The sequence below is a fragment of the Aspergillus luchuensis genome, chromosome 1, assembly GCF_016861625.1.
Source record: "Aspergillus luchuensis IFO 4308 DNA, chromosome 1, nearly complete sequence".
In the NCBI taxonomy this organism is placed as follows: Eukaryota; Fungi; Ascomycota; class Eurotiomycetes; order Eurotiales; family Aspergillaceae; genus Aspergillus; species Aspergillus luchuensis.
Genome location: NC_054849.1, coordinates 5,500,123 through 5,527,582, shown reverse-complemented (window position 1 = coordinate 5,527,582; position 27,460 = coordinate 5,500,123). Strand labels below are relative to the sequence as shown.

General features: G+C 50.3%; 10 protein-coding genes across 10 annotated transcripts; 7 read left to right on the top strand and 3 right to left on the bottom strand.

The window, feature by feature from the left end:
- Positions 1-742: 742 nt before the first annotated feature.
- Positions 743-2,743, top strand: AGC1 (citrin; the record flags this gene model as incomplete). Its single annotated transcript, XM_041684397.1, has 3 exons — positions 743-1,900; positions 1,970-2,132; positions 2,193-2,743. 3 exons carry the CDS (start codon positions 743-745, stop codon positions 2,741-2,743), a joined length of 1,872 nt encoding a protein of 623 aa, XP_041538586.1.
- Positions 2,744-3,667: 924 nt separating this feature from the next.
- On the bottom strand, positions 3,668-4,405 carry AKAW2_11865S (DUF5321 domain-containing protein; the record flags this gene model as incomplete). Its single annotated transcript, XM_041684396.1, has 1 exon — positions 3,668-4,405. The coding sequence occupies one exon, from the start codon at positions 4,403-4,405 to the stop codon at positions 3,668-3,670; it is 738 nt and encodes a 245-aa protein (XP_041538585.1).
- A 319-nt stretch (positions 4,406-4,724) lies between these two features.
- Positions 4,725-10,970, top strand: AKAW2_11864A (C50 family peptidase; the record flags this gene model as incomplete). The annotated part of the gene is made up of 1 exon (XM_041684395.1): positions 4,725-10,970. One exon carries the CDS (start codon positions 4,725-4,727, stop codon positions 10,968-10,970), a length of 6,246 nt encoding a protein of 2,081 aa, XP_041538584.1.
- Positions 10,971-11,317: 347 nt separating this feature from the next.
- On the top strand, positions 11,318-12,475 carry AKAW2_11863A (S-formylglutathione hydrolase; the record flags this gene model as incomplete). Its single annotated transcript, XM_041684394.1, has 4 exons — positions 11,318-11,582; positions 11,694-11,914; positions 11,999-12,193; positions 12,290-12,475. The coding sequence occupies 4 exons, from the start codon at positions 11,318-11,320 to the stop codon at positions 12,473-12,475; spliced, it is 867 nt and encodes a 288-aa protein (XP_041538583.1).
- Positions 12,476-12,732: 257 nt separating this feature from the next.
- On the bottom strand, positions 12,733-14,282 carry AKAW2_11862S (CCCH zinc finger DNA binding protein; the record flags this gene model as incomplete). The annotated part of the gene is made up of 5 exons (XM_041684393.1): positions 12,733-13,538; positions 13,589-13,886; positions 13,933-13,980; positions 14,033-14,149; positions 14,205-14,282. 5 exons carry the CDS (start codon positions 14,280-14,282, stop codon positions 12,733-12,735), a joined length of 1,347 nt encoding a protein of 448 aa, XP_041538582.1.
- A 1,218-nt stretch (positions 14,283-15,500) lies between these two features.
- Positions 15,501-17,360, top strand: AKAW2_11861A (uncharacterized protein; the record flags this gene model as incomplete). Its single annotated transcript, XM_041684392.1, has 1 exon — positions 15,501-17,360. The coding sequence occupies one exon, from the start codon at positions 15,501-15,503 to the stop codon at positions 17,358-17,360; it is 1,860 nt and encodes a 619-aa protein (XP_041538581.1).
- An 814-nt stretch (positions 17,361-18,174) lies between these two features.
- Positions 18,175-19,570, top strand: AKAW2_11860A (F-box protein; the record flags this gene model as incomplete). The annotated part of the gene is made up of 4 exons (XM_041684391.1): positions 18,175-18,259; positions 18,310-18,600; positions 18,654-19,441; positions 19,508-19,570. 4 exons carry the CDS (start codon positions 18,175-18,177, stop codon positions 19,568-19,570), a joined length of 1,227 nt encoding a protein of 408 aa, XP_041538580.1.
- Positions 19,571-20,500: 930 nt separating this feature from the next.
- Positions 20,501-21,677, bottom strand: AKAW2_11859S (uncharacterized protein; the record flags this gene model as incomplete). The annotated part of the gene is made up of 3 exons (XM_041684389.1): positions 20,501-21,037; positions 21,095-21,207; positions 21,260-21,677. 3 exons carry the CDS (start codon positions 21,675-21,677, stop codon positions 20,501-20,503), a joined length of 1,068 nt encoding a protein of 355 aa, XP_041538579.1.
- Positions 21,678-22,606: 929 nt separating this feature from the next.
- Positions 22,607-24,353, top strand: AKAW2_11858A (cation diffusion facilitator family transporter; the record flags this gene model as incomplete). The annotated part of the gene is made up of 2 exons (XM_041684388.1): positions 22,607-23,660; positions 23,728-24,353. The coding sequence occupies 2 exons, from the start codon at positions 22,607-22,609 to the stop codon at positions 24,351-24,353; spliced, it is 1,680 nt and encodes a 559-aa protein (XP_041538578.1).
- Positions 24,354-25,380: 1,027 nt separating this feature from the next.
- Positions 25,381-27,159, top strand: AKAW2_11857A (xylulokinase; the record flags this gene model as incomplete). Its single annotated transcript, XM_041684387.1, has 2 exons — positions 25,381-25,875; positions 25,945-27,159. 2 exons carry the CDS (start codon positions 25,381-25,383, stop codon positions 27,157-27,159), a joined length of 1,710 nt encoding a protein of 569 aa, XP_041538577.1.
- Positions 27,160-27,460: the final 301 nt, after the last annotated feature.

Here is a 27,460-nt window from a genome sequence, read left to right as displayed (position 1 = left end):
ATTGACCAAAAAAAGCAAAACGAAAAAATTAGTTAAAACCGCAAATAGTCAATTAAAATCCTGTAAAAGTCAGGTTCTTGCCTTCTTTACTTACTGCTGGGCCCCATATTTTTTCTGCGCAGCTCACAGCTGTCAGTGTATGATTCACTCTGCCCACCCCCGGAAATTAAAATATTATTATTGATCGATCGATTATCGCTCAGGCGCAAAGCACTTTCGCTCCCCCGTTATTTTTGTCTTAATCCCCCTTCTCCACTCCCTCCTCTTATCCCCAACCCCTTCTTAATCCCGCTCCTCCCCTCGCTTGCCTAATTCGCGTGGTTTCCTTTCCGTTCTTTTGTCGCTCCGTTGGGTTTCTTTTGGAATTGCATCTGTCATCTTTGGCGTTTGTTCATAGATTGCTGTATTTTACACCATGGCTAGTGTGAAGGACGCAGTCAAGGAATCCTTGGTGGGCACCTCCCAGGAGCCCCAGCCATCGCAGCAGATCAAAAGCAATTTCCTGCGCCATGCACGCAAAGACGAGGAGACGGGAGAGCTCTACATGAGCCAGGAGGACTTCGTCAATGCCATCGCTCCCAAATATGAAGACTACGTGAGTCACCCTGATCCTTGCCGCTCATCCCCCAGATTGTGCTGTATGTGTCATACGATTCGCAAGGGTTCCTGCTTGGCTAATGCATGTCGGTACCTTTTTTCACAATAGCACAAAATTAAACGCGAGCACTATGGCGTTCTGTTCATGGTCGCCGACAGGCGCAGATCCGGCAAAGTCAGCCTTGCCGACTGGACGACTTTCGAGAACCTGCTGGACAAACCCGACGCGGAATACGAGATCGCTTTTAGATTGTTCGACACGGAAGGAACGGGCACCGTGAAATGGGACACCTTCAAGGAAGTGTGCAACCTGAGCAAGAGCAGCGACAGCATCCCGTTCGATTGGAACTCAGAATGGGCTTCCCTTTACACTGGAAAGACAAAGCGCCGACACGACATGACGTACCCTCAATTCTCCCAGATGCTTCGCGGTCTGCAGGGAGAACGCATTAGGCAAGCCTTCCACGCTTTTGACAAGGACGGTGATGGCTACATCGAGCCCGAAGACTTCCAGCGCATCATCCTCGAGACCTCGAAGCACAAGCTGTCCGACTACGTCTTGGAAAACCTCCCCAGTCTGTGCAACATCTCCGCCGGTACCAAGATCTCCTATGCCACCGTCCGTGCCTTCCAGAACATTATGCGTGAGATGGATATCATTGATGTTATTGTGCGTGAGGCGGCCCAGCACAGCGACGATGGCAAGATCACGCGCGCGGATTTCTTGAATGCTGCCGCTCGTGTTACCCGGTTCTCCCTTTTCACCCCCATGGAGGCCGACATCCTCTTCCACTTCGCTGGATTGGATGCTCCCTCTGGAAGACTTTCGCAGAAGGATTTCGCCAAGGTCATTGACGCATCGTGGCGTATGCCCCTCGCAGTTGCTGGACAAGCTGCGTCGGATAAGGCGCACCAGGTTGCCGAGAAGTCCAAGTCGGTGCTGTACAGCGTGTTGGAGTCCGTCCACCATTTCGCCCTGGGCAGTCTTGCAGGTGCTTTCGGAGCCTTCATGGTGTACCCTATTGATCTTGTGAAGACCCGTATGCAGAACCAGCGCTCAACTCGCGTCGGAGAGAGACTTTACAACAACTCGCTGGATTGCTTCAGGAAAGTGATCCGTAACGAGGGTTTTACCGGCTTGTACTCTGGTGTCGTCCCTCAATTGATCGGTGTCGCCCCCGAGAAGGCTATTAAGCTCACTGTGAACGACCTTGTGCGTGGGCACTTCACCAACAAGGAGAACGGAAAGATCTGGACTGGTCACGAGATCCTGGCCGGTGGTACTGCCGGAGCTTGTCAAGTTGTAAGTTATCCTGACAGTGATTCTAATGCATTGATGAGGCTCAATACGCTAACTGCAACCCCGTTTTAGATCTTCACCAACCCTCTGGAGATTGTCAAGATTCGTCTCCAAGTCCAGGGTGAGATCGCAAAGTCTGTTGAGGGTGCTCCTCGCCGCTCTGCCCTCTGGATCGTCAAGAACCTGGGTTTGATGGGTCTGTACAAGGGAGCAAGTGCCTGTCTGCTCCGTGATGGTAAGTGATTCGCGCCCCGTTGTTTAGTTGCTAGAACCCTTCTAATTGTTTACCTGCCAGTCCCGTTCTCCGCCATCTACTTCCCTACTTATGCGCACCTGAAGTCCGACTTCTTCGGCGAGTCGCCCACTCACAAGCTCGGCGTTGTGCAATTGCTCACTGCAGGTGCTATTGCTGGTATGCCCGCAGCCTATCTTACTACCCCATGTGACGTGATCAAGACCCGTCTGCAGGTCGAAGCCCGCAAGGGTGAGGTCAAGTACACCGGACTGCGTCACTGCGCGGCCACTGTTTGGAGGGATGAAGGATTCAAGGCTTTCTTCAAGGGAGGCCCGGCTCGTATCATTCGTTCATCCCCACAGTTCGGTTTCACACTTGCCGCCTATGAGGTCCTGCAGAAGATGCTTCCTATGCCCGGGTCTGAACCGGAAGTTACCCCGGCGGGACAAATCGAACCTGGCGTCGGCCTGCAGACTGCCAAGGCTCCTCTGCCATACCTCAGATCCAGGAACGCCCTCAAGCTGATCCTGGATTTGGATCAAAACATTGGCCGCGTTCCGATCCCCTCGGCGGACCGTTGGCCTAAGTTCCTTCAGCAGTCCAAGCAATAGATAAGCATCTTCATGTTTTCATAGCGACGAATTGGTTTCTCTTTCCTTTTGTTTCCTTTGTTTAAATGGAAATATCTTTTCATGTCATACTACCCAACTCGTTTTCCTTGGTTCTTAGATTTCTGGCTTGGAGCAAAGACTTCCCTGTGACCTCCGTTTCTATGTACTACACAGACGCGATTTGCATTTGCACATGTACCAAAAGCAGTTAGAAGTTTCAGGATGAACAGTTGTGATTCGTTTCATTAAAGGCCCGATTGAAGCTGTTCCGGGGCCACCCTAGTTTGATATATATTCTTGCAGATATTGTCTCAGATATCCAAGGTCGAGGACATCATTACATGCTGCTGTACCAGCACTGTTGATTAAATCTGAATGTCGTTAGCACATGGTTCAGTCAATGTTTGGTCTTTGAAACTCCTGTAGACTGCTGTTCAGAGGTTTCTACATCATTTCCACATCCATTCCTACAGTTCGCTTTCGTGACTTTTTGGTCAAGAGTGTAATAGTGTCTTTTCACCTTATAAGAATTTATAATACAAATATAAGACCTGTCCAAAATGCCTCCCACAAAAAGTACATGATTTGGGATACATTGGAAAGCTATGTGGGTATCAATTGAAGAGTAGGAGAGGGAACAAAGCGTATTTATGCAAAGTAAAATCAGATGATGGCCACGCCCAAGCAAACGAGGACTATGTATGGCCTGTCAGATATTGTCATCTGCTCTTCGCTCCTTCCGGATTTGGGAATGATTGAGGACCATATCCTGAGCTGTTTCTGCACCCCTGACAGCAACCACCTACGGAACTTTGTCCGGCGTATAAGCACGGTTCGTTCTCATCATTCGGGAAATGCATCTCGATAGTAGCCTCGGGTGTAAGTCCGTGTGGGGATGCTGGCCATCAATAGACGCACGCTTGTTTAAAAGAAGTTGAGCTTCTTCTTTGACGGGCTATCCGCAGGTAAGCCTTTATCCTGAGGTCCCTCTGCAGGTACAGCAGGATCTTTAATAATTGACTTCATAATCGATTGTTTTGGCTCCTCGACCTGCTCTTGCTGAGCTTCCGACGCGGCCGCCTTGCGATGCCATAATGAATCTTCTGCTTCGATCTCGCGTAGTACTATATCAGACAAGACCCCCAAGTCAGTAAAAGCAGGATCCTCAGTATGGTAAAACGGTAAATCAAGATCAAGCAAGCACTGACCTTCCTCCCATTCTCTTTCCTTCGCCTCATCTCCTGTGCCCAGCAGTTTCTCCACATCGACCTTCTCCCCATTATTCACCCTCTCTATGACCTCCCGAAGAAGCCTAATCTTCGCATCTGTTGATCGTGTGTACGCTGCATAGTCGTTCTTCAACGCGATCATCCGGATGGCCTGGGATCCGATCAGGATGAAGATGATGATGTAGAAACTTGCGGGGTTCCATTCTTTGGACTTCGGCTTATACGGCTTGGTTTCCTTTGCGCCGCGGTTCCGGATAAATTTGGGAATCATTGATGTCCATAGTGACGTTTGAGCGAATCTGGGTATCGCTTTGGAAGAAGTGGACTGTAGACGATACTGTAATTGAGTTGTTGGAATGTGGAAAGCGCCGGCAGGTCGGAGGGTTGGGACCACTTGGGCCAGATGCCGGAGAGAGATTCGTGCTGAGTTCATAATGAAGAGCTCCGTCCTGGGGACTGTGTCGAATTGCGACGTCGAGATGCTCTCAAAGCTGCTCACTGGGGTGTCTGTACACTTGCTGTGGCACACAATTATCTGCCGCAGAGTTCGGCCTGAGGCAATCGGAGATTCAGAGCCAGATTACACTAGTCCGGTTTGGGATTAGGCGCCGAGTGGTTGCTGCGACAACGCGCGCCTTTGCTTGGCTCCCGCCCGGCTGTCATGATCACATCGAAGGCATGGCTCGAACGAACCCCCACGACCTTCAATTGCCAGTGACTGCTGCACTGTCTACGTTCAAACTCCGCCAACCATGACGGTCTCGACGCTACTCCCCGGTTCTCCTGTAGAATCGGTGAAGCAGGCCGTCCGCTCAACTTCCACATGCTCTAATGGCACCGTCTCATCCCTCCAAACATTACTCCGCGGTTCGTCGAAAGCATCCCCAGATATCGAAAGTGCGACAGTGAAGCGGGTAGGCCGGACGACGAAAGCATCGTCCACTACGAGTCGAACAAAAACAACTAGAGGATCGCGGACGACGGTCTCTGCGGCCGAAGCGGCTTTGAGCACAGTGGTCGATCAGGATGCGGCGCGTTTATCGAACCAGGAGAAGCTTGTTCTCGCTACAGAGATCTTTAACTCGACGTTAAAAACACTTTCAGAAGCAGTGAAGCTGCAGTCGACGAAACGCGATGATGCTCGATCCTCCGCGACTAGTACCCCTCGCGGATCACCCTCTCCCACCCGTGTCGTGAAATCCCCCAGAAAGTCAAAAATGTCCCTACAGAGTGCAACAACAAAAACAGACAACGGAATACTAGCGGTGGCTGAGTGCGCGGCTATGTCGTTGTCATGCTTAAGGACACTGAAGACCGATCAGGAGAACGGGACACCCAACGTTCAACTCGAACAAGGTGCATGCATTCTGGCCGGAAGGTTTCTCTCTTTGGGCCTGGGTGACTTAGCCTACAAGGAGCTCAGAGCACTAAAGAGAAGGATCCAACAATACCTCGATAGCAAAGTCAGTGGTGGAAGTAAAGGCTCAAGCCGGAAAGGGAGCCCGGTAGAACAGGAAGGCGAAACAACCAAGGAACGGATGTCTGATCTTCTAACCTTTTCCAACATCAGCCATGCGGGCTCTCTGTATGGCCTCATAGTGTCATACCAGTCGAATGCGCTTCGTCTTATCTCGTCCGAAAAGAAGGCCGCCACTGTTCAGAACGCGACTCCATCCTTGCAATTATCGGACCCGAGTAGCCCGGCAAATGTGACTCTGGCTGCTCTAGAAGCAGGAGCTCTTACCAAGGACAAGGCCGCAATGCAGCTCCAATTATTGTCTAATACAGTACTATCCCTATCCTCCAGCACACAACAATCTTCAACGAACAAACTAAAGCCGACTACATCGTTAACCCTTCAACTCCTATCACTCGAGATCCGTTGCATGTCCTGGAAGACCTCGGGGCATGTATGTGATGATGCTAAGGAGATGTGGGATCCCTTGGCACGGTACGTCGCTAGCTATGCTCATCAGAGCAAAGGCATTACGAAATCCGAATTTGCTTCCACCTACAAGACCATCGTTCGACTGCAATCGACTTTTACCGGTGTTCAAAAACGTTCCTCACCCAGCATGAACGATAACATCTCTGTGGCGAAAATTGCGACAATCCTGGGCCAGCTCGCTCAGGAAGCGGGATGCCTCGACGAAGCCTTACAATTGTACACGGAAACTCTGACCCCTCTCTCTGACGGACAATGTCTCTCTCTGGCTACCGTCCGCTGTAAGATTGCATCATTGCATGTTCAAGCGTTGAAGCAGGCTACGAAGTATTCTTCCGGACTGGCAAAGGCAATCAAGGAAGCTACCAATGTTCTATGTATGCCACTTAAAGGTAGCGCGAACGATCTTGACGAATTATTGGTTGAAGCAGCCAAACTGAAGAAACTAGCCATGGGTCTTTTTGGAGACATCGCTTCGAGGGAAAAAGGCCCCAAGAAAGACGATGACGATGTCTCTTATCGCATCTACGGATATTTGAACGGTTTCGTTAGGTTTCTGCGACGATATGTTGGGCGCAAACCTGCCGAAGACGAAGGAAAGGAAATCGAACCATTTCAGAAGCGTGTTGTTGCAGTTCGGAATATTGCACTTGCAGCTATCGATTCTGTCAACGCCATTGGAAAGCTATCTATCTTGTCACAGAGACCGCCATGGGAGGAAATGCAGTCAACATTGATAGATAGCCAACGCCTGCTGATGACGATGGAGTCAGCGGGAGAAGCGTCCGATTCTATTGCCGAGAGCATCGGTATCTGCTTCGTGAAGCTGTCAAATCTCTTTTGGTCTCGGTACATTAAGGAAAGGGAGTCTGGCAAAGGAGTTCGCGAACTTGTGCCTGTGCTGAAGCAGTCTGCGACGCTCCTGTCGAATTGCTCGCCGGCTCAGAAGGTTGCGGGATTCACGCCTCTCAAATACGAGAAGCTCGCGCATCTTTACTTGGAAGCTAATGCTGGCCGTGAGGCGGAGCAAGCCTTTCAGCAATCGATCGAGGAACATCTATTGACCGGCACACTCGACCAAGTCCTCTCTATTACAGAAGGGTGCTTCCCCCATCGGATGTGCCAGGATCCCAAGAGCGGTGGTTTCATGCTTGGCCGTGTTCTCTATGCTTTTCTGAAGATGAACCTGAGAAGGAAGTCGACAAAAGAGAATGGCGTCTTCGACGATGACAATCTGACCCATCTCCAGCGTGGGCATCTTATCGAATGGCAGTTAGGTATCATGACGGACTTGGCCTCGGCTTCTACACTCGATAACTCGTTCCGGTCTACATTCGGTCTGCTCTTGACCAAGCTTTTCGAACTATACTCCCCAGAAGCCCATCCACTCCGGCGATTGCGGGTCGTGCTTACCACCTTGCGCTTTTCCCTTGAATACCCGGGCTCCCTGGATTCTGCTATACTACAGAATGTCATTGAGGCTGGTTCAAGCGATCTTGATATGGAAGAACTCGGTGACGATTCAGACCTCTTTCCTCTTGCAGGACACATTCAGAATTCCGTCCGGCTTACGCTAGGACTGCATGAAGGCACTCTTCAGCCAAAGGATTTGGAGAGTGTGCTAAGTTGGTGGAATCTGATGATGCGAGAGTGCAATGACTGGGACTCGGTAGTTTTAAGCGTTGGCGACGTTGATCACTTCTTGCTACAGATGAAAGCTATCGTCGACTATACCGAAATTCATGGGCTATGGAAGTTGCAGCTCTCGACGCTCGAACTTGTTTTACGAGTGACTGAGCTTCGCGGATCTAGCGATTTCTCGGAAGCGGTCATCGTTCTTTCACGACTGGCACTCCAATACAGTCGCCTTGGATACTGTACGAAGGCGGACGAACTATTGAACCGAGCGGATCAATATCTCAGTCAGCGCGACATCTCTTGTTTGGCAACGCTTTCACACAAGCTAGCTCGCGTGGGCTACCTTCTCGAAGTTGGTGAGATCCAGAAAGCAGCGAGTACACTTTCAGCAGCCCGAACTCTGTATGAGAAGAACCAGAAGAAGGAAGATCTCAACGCCTGCTCGGTATTGTCGAAGCTTATGTGGGAGAGGTTGGTGGCCGACGCGGCATTCATGAGCTCCCGACTCTCTTTCGCTCAGGGCTCAATCAATGATGCTCTGTTTTTCGGCAAACTGTCTGTTAGGCTGAATTGCAGGATTTGGGCTAAGATCGAAAAGCTTGCGCAGAGAAAACAAGACAAGATCGCTCAATCAGCCGAAAACTCTGAGCTGGAAACTGTGGTTGAAGGAATGGCGAAACTCGAGGTCTCGCAAGCGAACGCAACCCTGGCCGTGTACTCACAAGGTGCCCCGTTTTGGCCTCATATTGGTTCACATCACATGGCTCTATTGAATCTTTCGAGCCTTTCCGCCCATCACGGCTTATTCCAGGACGCCATCTACTACGGAGAGCAAGCGCTGAAGATTAACAAAACACTTAACGCCAACGTTCGCTTGATCGCGTCACAAGCGCAGCTTGGCTCGCACTGGATCTATGGTGGACATATGAAGGAAGGACAGGAGCTTCTTGCAGCGGCTGAATCCTTGTCCAAGCAGCTCGACAACAGCATTGAGCTTGTTTCATTGCAGATCGGCCTTGCTTCTCTGCATAGAGCACAGGGTCGTTACCGCGATGAACACCGTGCTCTCCTCGAAGCCGACAGGCTCATGGCTGAGTGTGGCGCTTCTGAGTCATTGGACGTTCTCTCGGATGTAGCGGAACTTAATGACAAGATGAAAAAGCTACAGGTCCAAGGCACTGCTAGGAAGACGAGGCAACGGGCGGCGACTACGACCCGCAGAACTCGTGCAGCAACTACAAGTGCGCCCAAGACGTCAAGCGCCGGCTCCGAATCGACAGAGACAGATTCGACGTCACTTCTTCATTTGCGGAGCGACATTCTTCGGCAGCAGGCAGCATGCTTACGTTCGCTACGGGACTTTGAAAAGGCATCCAGCTTGCTGGAGGATGCACGCAAGTTTGCCACTTCTAGAGACAGTCAGATCTCCCTGCACATTGGCGAAAGTGAGCATCTACTCGCTGATGCCATTCGGAACTTCGCCACTCATGCAGTGTACTGTGTGCTCCCCGAATCGACCATCTCCCTGCCATCACTCCAGTCGCCAAGTAAGACGGTGAGCCAGACCAGCAGCGGTAAAACAACTGCGACTCGCAGGACACGAGCGCCAACAAAGACGGCTACGAGAGGTACACGTTCTAAGACGCCTAAGCCGACAGAGGACTTTTCTGTAATGCTCGCCAAAGCGAGCGAGAGTCTGAATACCATCTTTCCGCTTGCCACAACCCTCGGATCAACCCTTGACAGCCATGCCGCCTCTCGCTTGATGAGCCGTATCTCCATGTTGACCCATGTCACAGCACTTGATAGCCTCGTTTCGCTCTCTCAGTCACCAGCAAATGTGAACGAGGTTGGCCGCATTGGTGCGTTTACACGGGAGCATGCTGCCATCACTCTTGACAAACAACTTGCGGATTACTGCGATCCCCTGCTTTGGCCGACTGCTGAATCTGCAATGGTACCGGAAGAGGATCTCTGCTCCCGTTTTACCGAAGAATATGTTGATATTCTTCCGGAGAACTGGAACGTCCTTTCTTTGTCCTTGAGCACTGACCGTACCGAGTTTGTGGTCTCTCGGTTGCAAAAGGGTCGTTCGCCGTTCTTGTTGCGTTTGCCTCTCAAGCGTGGCAGTTCGGAGGATGAGGAGGAGCAATACACATTCGAGGATGGAAAGGGAGATATGCAGGAGCTGATTCGACTGGCCAACGAAAGTGCGCATGCAGCTAAGCACCAAACCGACCGGCAGATGAAAAAGGACTGGTGGAAGAACCGGGAAGCACTGGACCGTCGGATGGAAGCTCTTCTGCAACATATCGAGACTGTCTGGTTCGGTGGATTCCGCGGAATATTCTCGCCGGTTCCTCACGAGACTCGTTCGCTTGCACGATTTGCAGATGCATTCCATAACATCCTGGACAAGCATCTGCCCTCGCGCCGCAAGGGCGGTCGTGCAGCTAGTCCGCGGTTGACACTTCATCCGAATGTGCTTGAACTGTTCATTGGTGTCAAGGACCTGGATGACCAAGAAGACCCCGAAGAAACGTTGATGGACCTTCTCTACTTCGTTGTTGATATCTTGCAATTTCAGGGTGAGCGCAACGCATATGATGAAATTGATTTTGACATGATGGTTGTGGAAACCCTTGACTCTCTGAGGGGGTATCACGAGCAAGTCCGGAAAGAGCAGGGCAACCCTTCACCCAACCGGACTGTTCTGGTGTTGGACAAGTCCTTGCATATGTTCCCGTGGGAGTCCCTTCCGTGTCTCCAGGGATTCCCGGTGTGCCGGGTGCCCTCCTTGGAATGTCTTCGCGACCGAATTGTGCGATTCCGCGACGAAGGTGCAGAAGGCAAGGCTGGTTTTACGATCAACCGCAAGAATGGCACATATTTCCTCAACCCCACCGGTGACCTCCAAACCACGCAGGGCACCTTCGAGAAGGACTTATTGAAGCTGGAGGGGTGGAGCGGAGTGGCCAACCGGGAGCCTACAGAGGAAGAGTTCAAGAACGGATTAGAGTCGAACGACGTGTTCCTTTATTTCGGGCACGGCAGTGGCGCACAGTACTGTCGGGCGCGGACGATCAAGCGTCTTGACCGATGCGCAATCACATTCCTGATGGGTTGCAGCAGCGGTGCTCTGACGGAAGCCGGCGAGTACGAGCCGTACGGCACGCCGATGAACTACTTGCATGCGGGGAGCCCGGCCTTGGTGGCCACTCTCTGGGATGTGACAGACAAGGACATTGACCGGTTTGCCAAGAGCACGCTGGAGAAATGGGGCCTTGTCGGTGGACGTGAGCAGGCAGTGGCCTTGGATGATGCGGTTTGCCAGTCGCGGCAGGCCTGTGTGTTGAGGTACTTGAACGGAGCGGCGCCGGTGATCTACGGCATCCCTGCGGTGTTTTTGGCGTAATTATTGGAGATGGATAAGCATTGGCGTTCTTTACCTTTTGGGAAGGGAATATGATACCTATGGCATAGCATGGCAAGGTAGTTAGTTTAATTCTACAGTTCATACATATTATCTATTCAACCATCTAGATTGTCTCGATGATAAATCCGGGATAGCGTCGATAACTTCAAACGGCAAAAATTTCCGGAGTTTTGACGGATCCACCGCCCCTCATTTTCCCCTCATCCGATATTTCCCCTCATCAATTGTTGATATAAGTAAACCATCCACCCTTTCTTTCCCTTCCTTCCTATCACCATCTCTACCCCATCCACAACACCCAAAGGTATACACATACATATACAACCATGTCCGTCACAACAAAAGCCACCATCGCCTCCTTCGGCGGCAAGCTCCTCAAGCTCACCCACGCCGCCACATCCACCAAATGTGAAATGGGCTTCAACCTCTACCTACCTCCTCAAGCCTACCAGAACCCCTCCGCCAAGGTCCCCGTCCTGATCTACCTCTCGGGTTTGACCTGCACCGCCGAGAACTGCTCCGAGAAGGGCTTCTTCCAGCACGGTGCCAGTAAGAAGGGTATTGCTGTGTTGTACCCTGATACGAGTCCTCGTATGTTCCCTATTCTACAACCTCTTTACTTCAATATTCAGTCATAGTCATATTTATCCTCTATTTGTTGTGATAATGCTAATGTATGGATGATTGATGGAATGAACATAGGCGGCCTCAACATCCCCGGCGAAGCCGACAGCTACGACTTCGGCACTGGCGCCGGCTTCTACGTCGACGCGACCAAGCCGCCCTACGATAACGGATATAACATGTACACGTACATCACGGAGGAATTGCCCGCGACGGTGTTTGCTGCCTTCCCGCAATTGGATAGTGAGCGGGTGAGTATTACGGGTCATAGTATGGGTGGACATGGTGCTTTGACTTTGGTACGTATATACCTTCTACCTTTCTACCTTTTATCTATCTATGATGATGTTGGGAATATATAAGTTAATAATATTGGGGGTTAGTTCCTCCGCAACCCCGGCAAATACAAGTCCGTGTCTGCGTTCGCGCCCATCACCAACCCGATTAACTGCCCGTGGGGACAAAAGGCCTTTTCGGGATACTTTGGTGAAGATCAGCAGGAGAAGTGGAAGGAGCATGATGCTACGGAATTGTTGAAGAAGTGGAAGGGTGGCAGGTTGGATGTTTTGATTGATGTTGTATGTTCACACCCTTCCCACCTCCTCCCTTTATTTCTCTTCTTTTTAGGTTGGATTTTGAGATGTATACTGATGATTGTGTGTGTGTGTGTACAGGGCACCGGAGACAACTTCTACAAGCAGGGCCAACTTCTTCCCGAGAACTTCGAGAAAGCTGCCAAGGAGGCTGGTGTGGAGGGTGTGACGATTCGGTACCAGCCTGATTACGATCACAGTTATTATACTATGGCGACGTTCTCGGATGATCATGTGGAACATGCGGCGAAGTTTTTGTTTGCTTAGTGGGTTCTTTCTCTCTCTTCTCTTTTTTTCCCATTTCAATTTGTGACTAGACTGGAGTGTCTATTATTTGTAAAAACAAAAGATATTATGCAAAATTCATGTGACTGTTCTGATAGTGGTAAAGCGATCGTCAGGCTAGAGCGTCGTTATAGATTCAGTTAGTGGGGGAATGGATATAATAAGGAATATAATGATGTGATGATGGTGTATATAACATGGGTTCAAGAAAATACATTCTCACAAAAATAATCAAGCTACTACAAAATCACCGCAACCGACTTATCCACCCCATGCATAGACTCGGGAAACTTGCAGTCTGCACTGCAATGTCCCTGCTGATTCTCCCACGGACACTGATGTCCACAAATACACTTGGGATCCGTACACCAGATATCATTCGGACAGACGCACGTCCGAGTAACGCACCAGAGGTCATGAACATCCCTAGATCCGAGTCGGCGTCCGTGTCTGTGTCCGCACTCATCGCCAAGAGGACACTCTCCCAGGATATGATATCTACTGCAGTACTTTGATCTTCGTAATCTTTCAAAGTTCTCTCTGCTGCTGGCCCGGGGTGGCGGATCAACCCGTTGGCTCTGGCTGTTAAGCTGCACTGTGTTAAATTGAATGTGGGTGTCGTATGAGGGGGAGATATCGAATGTTATGACTGAGATTTTCGATCGTTTGGATCTGTTTGTTCTGGTGGGGGATGTCGCTTGAAGGTTCGACTTGGCAATCGTGGCGTAGTTGCGTTTTGGCGTTGAGGGCGTGCTGAGGCTGGTTGGAGAGCTGCTGGGTGATGAGTTGGCGGATGCGGTTTTGAATGCGCTGAAGGATGATGCTCGGGAGGGTAGCTTCGTGGATCGGAAGACCTCCGGGAAGGATGTAGTTTGGAACTCGCTTGCTAGCTGCTCCATTTCCCAGGCGAAGGGTGCTCCCTGGATGAGCGAGATGCGGTTGGACCCTTGGTGGGAGCCGAGGATGCGTGCGTAGCCATTATCGGTCGAGCCACAGAAGATGATGCGACGGCAGTGGACGTCTAGAATGTCTTGTTCGAATGTTGCTATGACGGTGGTTAGTACATGCCCTAAGTTGGTAAAGAGGCCAACGTACCCCGTATCTTAACGTCTGAACATTCCTTGCCGTTACCAGCATCGATGAAATCACACAGGCTGTTCTCCATATTGAACCCCCGAATGAATGGATCTAGCGCTTCATTGGAACGCAAGATGTGTGCTTCCCGGTACGTCTTCATCAGACCCGGAACGTTGGCGTACACTCGGATGCGGTACTGAATGTTTGGGCTGGCCTGGGGGTCGATATCACGAATGTGACGCTCGACGGACTTTCGGAGGAGCATGGCAGCCTTGCGTCCACCGTTGTAGCCTTGTCGGATGAGACTATCGTTGAACTAAGTTGTCAGTATAGGACGAGACAACAGTCGGACGCTTACTTACATTCATGCAGTCACCGTCGACAAGTACGGAAACAAAACTTAACTTGGACTGCGGATCTGTATAAGCCTATAGAAGCGAGACACTAGAATAAAAGTAATACCTGGTCAAGCCGCAAATCATCATACTCTGTTTTATACTTCTTCAATTCCTGGAACTTGGCATCACCAAGCGTGTTTTGAAGAGCCCTTTGCAGGCTTTCAACTTGGGCAAAGAGATTCTGTCGAAGAAGAGGTTAATTAATTGAATATGCGTTATGCTGTGAAGGAGAGTACCTGAAGAATTTTGTCTCTGCTATCTTCAACTGCCAGCACGGCTTCGTAGCGTCTTTTCACTTCTAGGAGGTCGATCATTATGACGACTTATGAACACGATGTATATACCAAAGTATGTACACCGGAACTGAAGATTGTTCTTGAATGATAAGATTGAACAGGCAGAGAAGCAGGCTCCGGATCATGTCGATGGCTGGATATTTATATTGTATGGCTGGAGGCAGCAGGTAACTGGGGCCTATCAATGAAGCACCTTTCGAGGCCATGGTTCTCGGGAGACACCACGAATGTCGCGACTTGGAATCACCCCATGAAACATTGTTAGCCAATAAGTCCTGTGTGGTTACCCTGATTCCAACGGATCAGCTGTGCTGAGATTCCAGCGTGTCGTGCTGGAAAAGTGCAGCGGTTAGTATACGCCATGGGTTGGACTTGGCCGACCCGACAGACGCCCAGTGTGATGAGCAATGACACTGCATGGAAGCTGCGCTAGAGAAGATAGCGTGAGAGGAGATGTGATATCAAGTGGTTGCCGCTATGGAGAGGGGAAGAGGGGAGAGACGCCAGAGAGACGAGGCACGCACAGCTGGCGCTAGATTGACGGGTTGGCATTGGCTGGCCCCAGGCACCCCCATCCGCCATCACAGCAAGGACCCAGACATGTTCCACCCGCTTGGAACCGCCTGCGTTTGTGATGTTGGAATATTTACTGGTAAAGGGAGATGTTGCGCTTTAGTCCCAAATCATAAGTTCTTGCTTCATTCTGTTGGTTTGGCGCGCAACATTGTCCGGAGTGTCAAAGGACGTGGCTCTGTTCCTTCCAGTCAATGTTTCCAACAGCAGATCTCATGATCGACCAATTTTAGAGTTATCTTCTGCCGTGTCCTAAAATCCATTTAAGGCCGAACATTGTTTCTAAAGATAGAAATGTCTTGGTGGTTGGGATAGATGATTAGCGGAAGCTTGAAAGTGTCACGAGAGATAAGATACAATAGTAGTGATGACTACTCCGACAAGTGAGAAGCATGACTACCAGCCTCAGGCAGTTATACTTGTATTATACATTTTTCACTCTCAAATTGAATGTGTACGCAGCATGCGTGCTTATATAATTCTCCCTTACTGGCAACAGCACCTCTTTCTCCCTTCCGTTGATACTTAGCTGAAGACGAGAGGGAAATCATCGTGGAATCGGGACCTTTTACTCACGTCTTCTCATTCCCATAATTGATATCGAATCAACCAACCGCGAAGGTTCTTTCTGTTTAAAATTCTTTCTCCGTGAAGGTGTGGATCATGGGCGATGCTGTGCGCCCGGCTGATGATATATTCAATCATGTCCTCCAGGAAAGCTTTCGAACGTGGTCCTCCTATCTAGCTAGTGAGGATGAAGGTCATCCATTCCCACAGCACGCAATAGACTTGGGATCACTTGTCTGCCAGACCCCGCCTTTCCTTGGTGGTAGCGCCGCTGCCTCTGACGAGAAGATCGCGTTCGCTTGCGAGGAGAAACAATCGACACAAGGGAAAGGTAGTCTTGTCGTTAACGCACAGTCAACGTGGAGAACCTCTACAGGCAAATGTGATCTACCGCCTAGGGTTCTCTCCAAACAGCTTCTATTAGCTGTTGGCCATAAAGTGAGTGTGAGATTGTCAACAGACTCTCCCTTTTCACACTGGCCTGGAGTCCATGGACTATCGGACTATGACGAAGGAAACTATCTATCAGTTCTTTATCTTGCATGGGCCTACATATTGTCCGCCCGATGGGTTGAGTTGCTCGGACGTTCGCGTGATCACGAATGTCAGATGAGCTACTCCCCGCCGAGTTGTGAAGGCCCAGTACACTCAAACAAGCAACATATGATTCAGATTGATATCGGTGACGATGCTTGCGCGGAGGAAGTTTCCTGGTGGCGTGCGGTCTTGTGCTCTGACAGTTGCTGGGATGCGACCACCAAGTACAATGGCCATGAATATTTGTCGCCGTGGTCGCTGTCTGCCACTGGCGCTGGATTGATAGTAACCACCAAGGGCTTCCTGAATACTAGGGCAGACCCACCAGATTCATGGACCGCTCTTGAATATCTACGACGCTTCTGTGTACACCATCGTCTTTACGCCCAGTGCTCAGTCGCCCTTGCCGGGGTACTTTATATCCCATTCATGAGGGGAGGAACAATCGCACTCCCTTTCCCTAAAGAAAGTTCCCGACTGAAGTCAAAAGAGGGTGATGGCGGGTCCACTGTTCCCATTCAGGAACTCCTCAAAGAGCACGGCCAATTGCTTGCCAAGTACATGACATTGAGTTCCAATGTATGGGGTCTACGCTCGATACTGTGCAGCACCTTCTTCAATAAAGATATCGAGTGTAACCTTGTGAGTGCGTGGCTGAACCCAGCCTTCGCAATTCTCGATTCAATATCTTCGAAGAGCAATTCAAAGGCCGCGTTTCTGATAAATCGGCAACCTCGAATCGGTATTCTCTGGCTCGGTGCCCTTCTCACAGACTTGGCAAAATCTATCTTGCGCGACGTACGAGCAGGCATGACGGCTGTGGATCTTCCTGCGTCTGCCTGGACCGAAACAAGTCAGTCTTTCTTGTCCTCAGAAATAGAATCCATCGATGGCGATTATATACATCGCGATGATGAGTGTCGGTTACTCTTCATTACAGCCTTTGAAAGTCACGATCGACCTCCAATCTGGCCCTGGAAGCCCTTTGGGGCTACCCATCTCAGCGAAACAGAGTTATCAGTCTTTGAACATGCTTGGTGTACCGGGCATTACCTGGAATACGACTCTTGGGAATGGATTTTGACGGACAATCGTTCAATAAAAAACACAAGAGAACAAACTAGCCAGCCGACAGACAAAAAATCGCAATACCTCCATAACAGAGACTCTCCGGTTCTTGAAGACTATACATATAACTTCTTCTCACAGTCGCTTTCCGAAGGCGCTACACGTGGTATATTCAGATGGTTGAGATCCACAGGTTACCCTAGCAGCGAAAGACCTATGTATCAGCTTTTCTGGTTCGATATGGAAGGTACTGATGACGAGGAGGCTCCAGACGATGAGGAATCGGACGTAGAGATGCAGAATAGTTTGAGGAAAACACACGTTCAACTCTGGCTTGAGGAGCTTGAATAGCGCTACTGAATACTCAAACCGTGAGTTCAATGCATTCAAGAAAACCATCTGGGCCGCCAGCTGGGTGGTCGTGGCATTTGGCACAGATGGCGTATACCCCTGAATCGCCGTGATCGCCAGTTTGGCAGATTTTCCACATTTTGCGACATTTCTCTTCTCTGCATTTGTGACTGCGGTGTTGTTCCAGTGATGCTGACAGGCATGTCTCTTCTCCAACTATCAAAGATAAAATCAAAGACCAAATCGAGGGACGTTGCACGGTCCACATCATATCAGTTGTCCACACGAGATGTAATGACGTGAAGGTCAAGTCAAGCTTTCGCACCTCAGTGACCAGATGAGCGAACTGAGACTCTGGATTACAAGGCTCAATAGAGTGGTATGTGCCCTAGGGACTGATGCGGATGCCAGTGCGATTACCACCAATAGCATCAGCAACAGCGACAGTGAGTTCCAGCGCGCAAGTGATATTATACCACTCTATCGAGCCTTGTAACTGAATATTGGATTTACTAAATGCATGATGCTTATAGACTACTCATGGACGTTGGCCCGGTTTAAATTATGCAAAGCAACAGCATCTAGAATCCTGATCAGCAAGGTTGGAATATACTACTCTATCTTAGCGGAGTGCATTCACTGCTACTGTGTTGGTCACACGTCAGTAGACTTTCATTGCTGCTCCACTTCACTACTCTACTTAGCAGTAGTACGTACTGTTTCGCAAAACTTTGTTTATAGCTTGACCTTCATACTAGCTTCAGTGTTACTATCTACTCGAGTGTAAAGCTCATTCTAATAACTCAAATACCTTATGTCGGTTTTCGTGGCTTTATCGTGTTGCTTGCTCTGCTCTGGCTGGCTGGGTGAGGCAGAGTGGTCGAAGGATTTTACAATAGGTAAACTTTACTCTTCTCCGGGCTTGTCAGTGTTAACCAATCCCATCTAGTGTGCCATGAGGATGGCAAGCTTTACCTTGGTCATCTGTATTACAACGATTCCGAGGATTACCAAGACATAATTTTCGATGAAGATGAAGATCAACCGGAAAGAACTGAAGTGTTTACTTGGCCTTCCTACACATCGACGGATTGCTTCCTCATTCATTCCTCCTGCTATCAAGTTCTGCTTGAGCGAACTGCATCGCAGATAGAAGTTGAACAATTATCTCGATTGTGTCAGGCCTTACAGCCAGATAGACAAAGAAATTTTGGGGACCACGCACAAATGAAGCTGCGTAGTATGACATATCCTACAACGAATATTTCGAACCATACTGATATCACTTCCCAGGTTGCCTCGATCCACATGCTGCTATTATACCCTCTGACCTTGCAACACGTTGCACTGGGCCGTACATGGAGACAGACTCTGCTCGCTGTGATTCACAATTGCTTGAACTTCCCCTTGAAATTTTGACCATGATCCTAGATTACCTTCCACCTACGGATCTGATTCGGCTGTTTTGCGCCAGCAAGATTGCGCTGAATTATGGGGATTCGGTTATGCGCACAAAACCACGCCAGTTCTACCGGTGCATTCCCGCTGATAACGAAGGTATATCCAAGCGCCGACTGCTGCTTGTTCTTTCTCTTAGGTTTCCCAAATCACGCAATGAAGGACTCGATCTGAGATGGGAGGTAGTGTCTAGGATAGGAGTATTGAGCAAGTTAATACGCTACATTGCTACAGAATCGACACCGCCAACCGTGGAGATAAGGGCTACGAAGACATTGGTCAACCATGCTTACGGATTATGGATTTCTTTCGCAGACTTGCCGACTGATCTCAAAGTAATTACGGTCTATGGGATTAGAATCAAGGAGCATGTTTACGTTTGCGGAATTGACTTTCTGACAAGAAGCACTCATCAACACGTTGGTCACCACTCCAAGCTAGTCTCTCGAGTCGAGATTCTTTCCACCCTGGTTGACGTTGTCTGTTTCCTGGCGGACGCTTTTGGTATTAGGAGCTTGAAGTTCGGTCATTCAGCGTGGAGCTTTGAGGAACCGAAAAGATATCAATGCTGGGAAGGATTTAGTATAAGGAGACGAGAAGGGAGGCTTAGGATTGTGCGAGACGTATGTGTTCCTTACTGAAGCATAACTACTGATTGGGTACCAAAGTTAATGATAACACGCAGGCAGTCAAATTCAGACATATTGGGTGGTGCTCCGACACAACCCCTTCTTTTGAGGAAACCCTTCTAGTGCGGAATAGCAACGCATTCTGGAAGAGTCATATTGATGAGAACTATTACTTTCCGCTGTACCCTCACTGGGAGGAAAAACTCGTGTCTGGAATTGGGAATTTCACCGTCGAGGCTCTGTGGATAACAGAGGATCTCTCGGGAGTCACAATCTACAGCGAAATAGATGAGATCCATGGTGTCGCTGTACATGACTCGTCGGGGACAAGCATCGTTGGTGATGACATAGGCGAGAAGGACTATTTACCAATAGACGGACCGGATGAGTTTCTTGCGGGGGTTGTTGTTCGCATGCATCCATTCTACGATTTTCCGCTACTTAAAGTAAGTAAATCTACTTTTGTTTGCCAATCTTACTTCATCGGCTCATTGTGAGTAGCTCAAGACCAACTGGGGCCGGCAATGCTCTTCCTTATCCTCAGTATCGGAGGAGGAGTACCGCAGTCGAAATCTCGAAACCCCAGAAAATTGTTATATCAAAGGCTTCTACTTTCGGCTTGAACTCTACAGTGGTATTCAGTCTATTGGGGTTATCTACGGCAATCTAGGGGAAAGTGATAGCTGACAGGATGGAGCCTAGAGATCTTGACCTTGACCAAAGCCTGCAAAGCTGTTTTGCTAGCGGGTTTAACAAATCCTATTAAGTTTCCTTTTTGTCGTTTCTACTGAAGTAAACCCTATCTGTCCATGGATCACTTTTCACTGTATCTAGATACTACTAATGACTCGGATACTATCACATAATTCGAAGACACGAACCAAGTGTGCAGACCATAGCACACATCTTCCATCCACTTGTTCCAGGCTCTGAAAATCAGTCCAACAAGGAGTATCTAGAATAGTACAAATAATCCAGACCAGCACTCTATCATTTCTGCGATCTTCCCACATTATTCATATTACAACATAGCACCAAAATAATCACTCACATCTAAGCCCCCCCACGACTCTCCAGTTCCTCATACAGCTCCTTCGTCCTGTCAAATCCATCATCCAGCGCACCCTTCCCCAACTTATCGTCATGGTTGATAAACCGCCCCACCCTCACCATCATGAATTCCCTGTACCGTGCCGCACTACACAAATGCGTATGCCAGACTAGATCTATATCCAACGTTGGAACGAGCATAACGCCGGGATGAAGACGAAATAACTCGACGAAGTTGTTGTAGCGTTTTCGAGCAGTCTCTAGTATGTCTTCGGCGTCAGGATAAGAGATCCATAGACAGTCGTGCATCTGGTCGATGAACTTCATTTGGCGGAGGACGTTGTGTAGAAGGGCTTCGTTTTCGGGGGAGATTGATGGATGTTTTTCTTGGTTTGGTTGGTCTGGCGTGGACTGGGTTTCGCTAATGGTGTCTGTGAGACTGACAAGAGGGTCTGCTGTTATGCTTGCTGTAGATTTGAGCCATTGTTTGTTTGGGCTGGGGAGGGTATATGACCAGTTGGTTGGGTTGATGCAGTCGTGCTGCCATGTAATAGTTGATTAGTGTGCGGTGTATATCAATCCATGGTGCAAACCTACTATAACAACCCATGGGAAAGGCAGTTCCTGAATTCGATCAAGCTGACGGCTTGTACAGAATTCCTGGTAATCGGATGGATTGAGCAGGAATGCGTGCCAAACCATAAGTATGTCTGACGACTTCAGTCACTGGCTAAGTCCATACAGCTATACAGTGAAACTTACCAGCAGGCGGAAGTATAAGCGTTTTGTTGTTTCCATCACGCTCAAGCTGCTTCTCCGCTGCACGGATCCAGACCTGAAATCTCTCAACAGCAAGCGACACGAACCGATGCCACTTTTCCGTCCTCTTCGTTTCTCTACGATGTTTCGATATCCATAATCGGCTCGAATCGAGACGGAATACGCGGACTAACTCCTTCGACTGGATGATCTGGATACGCAGGTTACGGAATACTTCGAGCAGTTCGAGATGGACGGCACATTCCCCGATCGTTGGGAGGTCTGCGTTGCCTCTTTGAGTATCATTTGATCCGATACCTAAGGTCTTGAATAAGTCTGGATGAGGGACTGAGGTATTTTGGGTAATTTCTTTGAAGGGACGGCGCAGGAACATGGAGAAACGTCGCTGGCGATAGGCCATCGTGCTAACAAGATCTGCAGTGTCATATATTGGGTTGTCCTGATGATGGACTTGTTTTCGTGTCTGGTTCGGTCTATATATCTGCTCTTCTGACAGCCTTGTCTTCTACGAAGGCTACTTGACATCAGCCTGTAAGGCTGAGCAAAGCTTAACGGTGAATGATGCTCTGATGACTATCGAGTCACGAGAATCGTGTCCAGTCAGAGTATATCATCAAAGGAATGGTTTGCAAGCAGTGCAATGGCAGCCTTCCCATTTGCGAATAATCAAGACTCAGCATCCAGCTCGTGTTCAAGATCTGGCCCAAGCCAACCTAAAAACAACTGGTGTGGTCTATCCGAGCCATCATAAACTTGGCAGTGGACTTGATCGGTCTACTTTGTGAGCTAATATTTTGATACGCTGAACCTCTTCTAGTGGAATACTACGGACTATTAAGCTTAACAAGCACGCAATCTAACTGTTCGGCAAGTCAGCGTCCGTTGCGGAGCTTCTGTTAAAGATTGATCCCCGCCAAGACGCCGCTTCTCCTTCGTTCGGCACTAGAATTCCGCCAACCGACAATCGATGGATGCCTCAAACGCAGATATTTGTCTCCGGTTCGAAGAGGGGCTCTGGATCATGACAAGCATCCGGTGACGCAGCTGGAGGAGTTGCCAAGCAGAGATTGCGTTGCTTCTTAGGGGTAAAGAGGGAAGGGATCGGCGGAGAGAGCGAAAAGGTCACGGAGGGAGACAGCGCTCTAGATCGGACAGAAAGGTCCAGCATTATCGAGATTGCATTACCTGGGAGGTTATTGGTCTCGTGTGTGCAGTTCGTCTGTCAGCGAGAATGGCAGGGTTCTGCTAATCATAGCCGCCGGAATTGGGGGAAGATTGTTATCGAGAAAGCGATCAGTGGATCAACTCCGGGGCCGAAATCGTCAGCGCATGTCGGCATCGCCTCAGCCGGAGATTCGACCGACAAGCCATGACGGAGTGACTCGCAATGACAATCAGGCTTTCCGGCTACTCCTCTTCTCTTCAAACAATCCACTGCACCACCATGGAGCTGCTGTTTCAGTCCGGGCTCCTCTCCGTGTATTTTCAACCCAAAATAATATAATTGCAGCCAGAACCTGGTCCATTAGACAAGCCACTACGAGGATGCTGACGCAGCCCTTGTGGTGCAGGGCCCATCCTCCGCTATCACGGCCGGCCTGTGCCTTTGGGAGACGATCCGGCATTGTTCTTCTCCCCAGGGCTCTTCAGCTGCGAGTCTCGTCCTCGTCCTCGCTCTCGCGTCTGCGCCATAAGAACCCTAGTGTCTCCTCCTCTCATTCTCCGGTTGTCTCCTCCTCCAATGCTTTGCTCTGTCCCGTCACACGTCCGACTCTAGTCCCTTCCATCGCCGCAGCCACCTCCGCTACCTCCGTGACCCTACCTCCAATGACCACCCAATCCAGAGACCACGGTGGCCATGGTGGCCACCACCACCACCATCACCATCACGGAAACGTCTACCTTACTTCTACTGATAAACATGATGCTGGTGTGCGAATTACTCGACTTGGCCTGGTCGCTAACCTCGCCATGGCCATCGGGAAGTTCATCGGCGGCTACGTGTTCCATTCCCAAGCTCTCATCGCCGACGCCTACCACGCCCTTACCGATCTAGTTTCCGATTTCCTGACATTAGGCACGGTCGCCTGGTCGCTCAAGCCGCCGAGCGAGCGATTCCCTAATGGTTACGGCAAGATCGAAAGCATCGGAGCATTAGGGGTTAGCGGGCTGTTGCTTTGCGGAGGTGTGTTTATGGGCCTCAATTCCGGCCAGGTTCTGCTGGATCAGTTCTACCCCCAGGCCGCGGAAGCGATCGCGCATGTAGGCGCCCTGGGACACGGTCACTCGCATAGCCACGGCGTTGAGGCAATGGGACCGAGCATTCATGCCGCATGGCTTGCTGCGGGGTCCATCGTGGTGAAGGAGTGGTTATATCATGCTAGTGAGTACCTTGAGAAACCCCCTGCCCTAACACTAACTGCGATGCTGACGGCTCCTTTCCCCGACAGCGATGAAAGTTGCTACGGAACGCAAATCCTCGGTACTAGCCTCCAACGCCATCCACCACCGCATCGACTCCCTGACCAGTATCGTCGCTCTCTTTACGATTGGCGGCACCTATCTCTTTCAAGATGCATCCTGGCTGGACCCTGTGGGTGGACTGTTGATTTCGCTGATGGTCATCAAGGCGGGATGGGGAAATACCAAGACGTCGCTGCTGGAGCTCGCTGATACGAACGTTGACGACGACATCAAGGAATCTGTACAGAAAGCCGCGGCTAAGATGCTGGCGAAATTGGAGGGCGGCGATGCCATCAAGGTCCGTGATGTGCAGGGCATGAAGTCCGGACAGAACTATCTGATGGATGTCGAGATCGCTGTGCCAGGCGCGTGGTCTGTCAGCCGAACCCGGCAGGTCGAGGAGTCCATCCGCACTGCGGTCGGTGAAGGCGTGCGTGGAGTCAAGCGTCTCAAGGTTCGGTTTATTCCCTTGGAGCACGAGGAGCTGACTTTCACGGAGGAGTTCATCCCTGCGGATGTCACTTCTCGTGCGCGTCCTGAGCCAGAGGATGGCGAGGAGGATGAGCATGACCATGACCATGAACATGACCATGAACCCCGCAAAACCCGCTGAAGGTCAGGTTCTGTCCCTATGAATAGCATGGGTTGGCAATATCAGATCTGTCCGCTCCATGTGTCAGTCGTTCACTAGCGTTCTGCACCCCCAATTCGATGATACCCGAGGATGGATAGTGGGGGGACATCCAACATCCCGTCTGCTGCCGTGGAGTACTAGCCAGTTGGATAGAATAGAAGGTTGATAGGCGATCCCAGGTGGAAGTAGAGAGGGAGACAAGGAGTGGGATTTTGAAATCAAAATAGAAGGGATTGTATTATCTATGATAACTGTGTATCTATTCGGTCTGGATGAATGTACCAGAACGCACTGAACTCGATCCCATGAGGCGATCCGCGGGATCTTCACTTTAGCCGCAGGCCCTAGCCAGTTGGTCGTAGTCCAGCACTAGTCTAACTTTTCCCTGTAAAGGATCCTAGAAAAAAGTCTGCAGAAGGGACTTTTGGACTGACTCTGAGGATCTAGACCCACGATGGTGGTCATTCAGCACGATCACTTGAGTCCAAAGTGGCCTCCCTTCCTCTCACTAGTAATTAACCGGGTAAATTCCCGGCGGCGGTGGGGGGTCGCAGGTTAAATCAATATCTTCTTATCGTGAACCCCACGCGTACCAAAAAGCACAAGAAGAATGAGAATCACTCAGTAAGCAGCGCCCACGTCGGTAAAAAAGACGAGGTCGGGCACGATCAGTCATGGGATCTGCTCTCTGGCACGCCGACATGCCAATTGCCTTCCTGTTGGTCGGATTTTGCCGACCAGCTGCCAGGCTGGCGGGAGCTCAAGGGATAAATCATCCATCGGTGTGTTGACTTCATTGCGTTTGCAATTGTTCTCTTTTCCACTCCTCTCTTCTTTCATTAGCTTCACGTAAAATCATACTTGCTTTCTAGAATTTGATTCTTCTGGATTCTTCCATTTCAATTGAAACCTCTCCACTCTACCTTATCTCTTCTTCCCTCCCTTCCGTTGAATTGCCATCCCACTTCCACCCATACGTCATCATCCCCCCCGGGCCGCACTCACCATGCAAGGCCCTCTATACATCGGCTTCGACCTCTCTACCCAACAGCTCAAGGGTCTCGTCGTCAATTCCGACCTCAAGGTCGTCTATGTCTCCAAATTTGACTTCGACGCCGACTCCCGCGGCTTTCCCATCAAAAAGGGTGTTCTCACCAACGAAGCCGAACATGAGGTCTTTGCCCCCGTGGCCCTGTGGCTGCAGGCCCTGGATGGCGTCCTAGACGGGCTGCGTAAACAAGGCTTGGACTTTAGCCAGATCAAGGGCATCAGTGGCGCGGGACAGCAGCACGGAAGTGTATACTGGGGAGAAAATGCGGAGAAGCTGTTGAAGGAGTTGGATGCAAGCAAGACGCTTGAGGAGCAGTTGGACGGGGCGTTCTCGCACCCGTTCAGTCCTAACTGGCAGGACTCGAGCACTCAAAAGGAGTGTGATGAGTTTGATGCCGCTCTGGGTGGCCAGAGCGAGCTGGCCTTGGCTACGGGAAGCAAGGCACACCATGTGAGTATCCACCCCCGCAATAGTCTACATGAGTGTAGAGGGGTTTTGGCAATTGCTAATTGTTCGTAGAGATTCACAGGTCCGCAGATTATGCGTTTCCAGAGGAAATACCCTGATGTGTACAAGAAGACGTCGCGGATCTCGCTGGTATCCTCGTTCATTGCGTCCCTTTTCTTGGGTCACATTGCACCGATGGACATCTCCGATGTCTGCGGCATGAACCTTTGGAACATCAAGAAGGGTGCCTATGATGAGAAGCTTCTACAGCTCTGCGCCGGCTCATCGGGCGTTGATGACCTGAAACGCAAGCTGGGCGAGGTTTTCGAAGATGGAGGCATCCATCTCGGCCCAATTGATCGGTACTATGTGGAACGCTACGGCTTCAGCCCCGACTGTACGATCATTCCCGCCACTGGTGACAACCCTGCCACCATCCTTGCTCTGCCCCTACGAGCCTCCGATGCTATGGTATCTCTGGGCACTTCGACCACCTTCCTCATGTCCACGCCCAGCTATAAGCCTGACCCGGCCACTCACTTCTTCAACCACCCCACCACTGCGGGTCTGTACATGTTCATGCTTTGTTATAAGAACGGTGGACTGGCCCGCGAGTTGGTCCGGGATGCAGTTAACGAAAAGCTGGGCGAGAAGCCGTCTACTTCATGGGCCAACTTCGACAAGATTACACTGGAGACCCCGCCCATGGGCCAAAAGGCTGACTCCGACCCAATGAAGCTGGGTCTGTTTTTCCCTCGTCCAGAGATTGTGCCGAACCTGCGCTCGGGTCAGTGGCGCTTCGATTATGACCCTAAGGACGGCAGCCTGCAGCCCTCGAATGGCGGCTGGGATACTCTTGATGAGGCTCGCGCCATTGTCGAGAGCCAGATGCTGTCATTGCGTCTGCGGTCTCGTGGCCTTACTCAGAGCCCTGGTGAGGGCATCCCCGCGCAACCACGTCGGGTGTACTTGGTTGGCGGTGGATCGAAGAACAAGGCCATTGCTAAAGTTGCTGGAGAGATCTTGGGTGGTAGTGAGGGAGTGTATAAGCTGGAGATTGGCGACAACGCCTGTGCGCTGGGTGCGGCGTATAAGGCGGTTTGGGCCATGGAGCGAGCTGAGGGACAGACTTTCGAAGACTTGATTGGAAAACGGTGGCATGAGGAGGAGTTCATTGAAAAGATCGCGGATGGTTACCAGCCTGGAGTGTTTGAGCGCTACGGCCAGGCTGTAGAGGGCTTTGAGAAAATGGAGAACGAGGTGCTGCGCCAGGAAGGGAAGCACTGAGCGCGAGGATGCAGCTGAGTGGGATATGGACCGCTTAAACTAATAATGGTAGAGTTATGATTTTGCAATGTAATGCAATGTATCGAGCGATCAGTAAATTAAGGCATATAGTTGGGTAGACATAAGGGTAACTATATCTTGACAATATGCCTGAATGATCAGGCAGCAACGGCACGCCGCCCGTTGCCGTTTTGGGGCGGAACAGCGGCCACACAAACTCAGGCACGAAAGATTTCTTTCTCTTTTTTGTTTCCTTCCGGCGGCACGTCATCGGCACGAGAGCAATCACTGTTTTCTTGAA